Source organism: Convolutriloba macropyga, chromosome 8 (genome assembly GCF_964194025.1).
Source record: "Convolutriloba macropyga chromosome 8, txConMacr16.3, whole genome shotgun sequence".
Taxonomy (NCBI): Eukaryota; Metazoa; Xenacoelomorpha; order Acoela; family Convolutidae; genus Convolutriloba; species Convolutriloba macropyga.
Genome location: NC_134475.1, coordinates 56,283,343 through 56,287,250, shown reverse-complemented (window position 1 = coordinate 56,287,250; position 3,908 = coordinate 56,283,343). Strand labels below are relative to the sequence as shown.

Sequence of the window (3,908 nt, the reverse complement as noted above, 5' to 3'; positions counted from 1 at the left end):
TGGCCAACGAATGAAAAAAGATTCTGTCATTAATCGACAAAAGAGTACTCTTAGAAACGAAAAGGCTAAAAAACAAAGGAAACGGAGAAATGATTATTCGAGATTCGAAACAAAAACATTATGAGCGGGCCTGCTACGCTACACGAGATTTTGTTGGTAAAAAGTTCTGCATCAAAAGATCAGATCAAGTAACACTACCACAAATTGAGCATGTTGAAGCACCCTGTTGCTGATGGAGATGAACAGTTCTTCAAGACCATCAACCGGGCATATCAAATTCTGAAAAATGATGCGGCGCGAGAATCGAACATATTTGTACTTGACGAGTTAGAAAAAGTTATGAACAACGAAAACTGATAATTCTGATAATTAACTTTCCTTGTGAAACTACAATTCTTCGTATGGTAAGACGTTCATATAGCAAGATCTGTGAATGAAAATATTGTTTGATTTGGAGTGAGTGAAACTTAAATTGATTAACTAAAACGAACGTTTTCGAACATTGCGTTCATTCTCAGGTTTAAAAAATTATATGATATCATTTACAAAGTATATAAACATGTCTTTGACTATAATTCTAAGAAATGAGTTAAAGTAACATCGAATTTTTTAATTTATTTACAGTTAAAATCACATTTACAACATTTTATTTGCACTTATTACACTAAAATCAATTCATTTTTTATTCCGGATTTTATGAAAATCCCGAGTATAAGGCTTTCTATTCCTGAAAAGGGATTTTTACTTTCATTCTCATCTGTTTTCACTTTTTATTTTTTGAAGTTGACAAAATTTCGAATTAACATGTACCAGAACTTTTTTGAATTCCAAAAGTCAAATTTTTGTATTTGAACTGGTTTTTCAATGTCATATCCCGCCTCCGATACTCATCAAGCGTATTTAATTTCGGTTTCAGTTTTTTGATGTAGATCGCTTCTATCGTCATTAGTTTTTCAACCCTGCGACATGCATCAAAAATCTCCCATTTTACGTTATGCGTTGTACCACATCATTCGTTTTGTCCAACAGGGGAATCCTTCTTCTGATGCTCTGAAATTCTAGTGGTAACATGTCGGCTGGTTTGGCAAAAATAGATGGAACTGCACTCATTACATGTAACTTTATATACCACATGGGGTTTCAGAATCTTATCAAAAGGTGATTTAAGGTTGGGCAAGCAAGTTCTAAGCTTTTTTGTTGTGAAAATGATTTGAATATCACCCAAATTTTTAGTCTACTTGCAAACTTTTGCGTGATATTTATTCTGTATTGAACAAAAAACCTAAGTTTAGGCTCCCTATTGTTAAGACTTTTAAATTTTTAAGATGTTGTTCATTTTGGGGTGGTTATGCTGTGATCTTTTCCTTCGTGACTATTTTATCCAACGTCCCATTAACAATACTGGAGGACCACTCCGTTGGGTATTGATTTTCAGTCCAGATCTCTTGATTTTTTTAGGAGCTACATCAAAGGATTGCCAGTCACTGGTCGCCTTAAAAATCCTATGCACAGTCCATTGAATCGCATTTCTCTTATGTTGTAATGGTGCACAGCTACGGAAATTTAGGATTATGTCGGTATCAGTTGATTTTTGATGCCGATGACAGCTGATTCTATCTTCGTTTAGGTTTATGTTTAGATCTAGGAATGCCAGGTCTCCACTTCCTTTTGATGTCTCAAGAGTGAATTGTAAGTTCTTGTGAAGAGAATTTGCATACCCAAGGTAATCTAGAGAGTTCCCCTTTACCGTGCACACTATGTCATCCACGTACCTCTTGAATAATTTCAATTCCAGTGTGTCCTCTTTTCTACCTTCTGCACAATAGGAACAGATCCAAACAATTTCCTGCATGGTCTTATTCTGTGTCAGTGATACCTTGGCATTTTGCATGAAACCAGTTTTAGCAAGATTCGCACGCGACTCCTTTCCCTCGGAAAGTAACGCGTCGGTTACAGTCAATGCATATCACCTTTGTATCAGGAGTTTTGATCTCCCTTCCCTCTTTTGGTTTTTGCAAAGATTTTTCAAAGGACTTCATCCACAAATTTGCCAAAAGTACCGCCAGCGAAGCACCCATTGCTAAACGGTCCGATTGAGTGTACCACATTTTATTACACTTAAAGTGAACATTCGTTATGGCTAGTCTCAAAAGGCTCTTCATAGCTGACCTCGGAATCTCAGGTACCTCGTCACTGGAGTACAGTTCTTGAAGCGCAATTTCAATTGCCTCCTCAACCGGTACATTGGTGTACATATATAAAAAAATGTACTAATTTCCTTGGGTTTCAAGGTTAAAAATTGAGTTTAAAACTTGATTTATTACCTGATTTATGGCTGACACAAGGTTGATAGGTTTCAGAAAAGAAAATAGACCTTTGATTAGACAAAGGTCGGGCATGAGCGAAATCAGCGAAAATAACATATCTTTGTTGATATATCTTTGTTCTATCATCGTGGTTAATTTACCACGATGATAGAACTGATATTGGGTAACGACCAAAGCGAGGATTAAATTCATTCACTGAACACCAAACCTATCGTCAGAGCTAACCACTCTATTTAAACCAACTTTTCCTCACATTGATCTACTTAATAATTTAACTACTAAGTTTGCATTTTAAACAAGTATCACGTTCACTTAGCCAAAGACAAAGAGTATTGCGCACGGGCGGCTACTATACTGTCGACCAGAAAACCTGACCTAATTAGTATTGTAATATTTTAAAATTCAATGCGTTTTAGCGGTAAATTTAAATACGCTCCTGTGATGTTTCATAGTGGGGGCTGACTGTTCCGTCCATTGGGCGGATCATACCCCCTATTTGCTCCACTTATATCGAAAAAAATGTGAAAAGTACATTCTGATTCTTTCGTTTTACTCATGTGACGAGTTTGCCCTTCAGATTTTATGAAAACCATCAAGAGATCAATGAAATGTGGTCCTGCTTCACGTGCAATGAACGCTTTCCCAAAAGGAATGACTACGGGAAGCATATGCGCGAGCTGCATGACCTATTTCTGCCGGAATTCATTGTTGATCTTCCAGAAGGGTAATTGTTTTGTGCTATCAGAGACTATGAAGAATGGATCTATTCTTTTGCCCTATATTAGTGGCCTTAAATTTTTGGAATTTACGCGTCATAGCCCCGAGCTTAATGAGTATAGGGCCTATATCAAGGATTTAGAAAACTTAAGTACATTAAGCTACTGCTTTTTGACGTATTTTTCGACGGCTTTGAGACTTCTTACAAAATGAGGCCGAAAACCGGTTGCCATCATTAACAAGGAGTGTTAAAAAGGAAGCCTGCTCGCCTTAATTTGCTGACTAAAGTGTCCCGTAATCCATTACAACGTAAATTTTGACGTGCAGCTAAATAAATGGCTATTAGTAGTTTTCTGCGCAAAGAAACTTACGAAATCCATCTTTGAATTATTAAAAACTTTAGGCGCCTCCGAACCTATCCTAGTGGATAGGAGCAGTTAGCCCAATTTTCAAGAAAAAAGGATCAAAAGCAGAGGTGGCAAATTATCGTCCTGTAACACTATTATGCATTGTCTCGAAAGTCCTTGAAAAATTTTTGTGTGGCTCAATTGTCAATTTTTTCAAAGGACTCATAACAGTTTCACAGTACGGTTTTTGTGAAAGAAGATCATGTATTCTTCAATCGATTACCTACTTAGATAAAATATACAAATTCAGGTCTGAGAACAATCGAGAAAATAGCTAATTTCTCTTTGACTTTTCCAAAGTTTTCGACCCAATTGATCATGGAGTACTCCTACGTAAGATCAATTGATTTGGAATAGCCGACAAGCTGTTGAAGATTTTTAGGAGTTACCTGAGCGACAGACTGCAGGTAATACGTGAAACTTAAAAATCCTAAAATCTAAGATTTCACCGGTCACC

The 3,908-nt window shown here is 36.6% G+C and overlaps 1 protein-coding gene across 1 annotated transcript in view; it reads left to right on the top strand.

The window, feature by feature from the left end:
• The first annotated feature begins 2,883 nt into the window (after positions 1 to 2,883).
• LOC142344847 (uncharacterized) overlaps positions 2,884 to 3,908 on the top strand; it is a 20,743-nt gene continuing 19,718 nt past the window's right edge. The window contains exon 1 of the mRNA XM_075396865.1: positions 2,884 to 3,051. Within this exon, the coding sequence (XP_075252980.1) occupies positions 2,936 to 3,051 (116 nt within the window). The 5' untranslated portion in view covers positions 2,884 to 2,935. The remainder of the gene's footprint in view (positions 3,052 to 3,908) is intronic.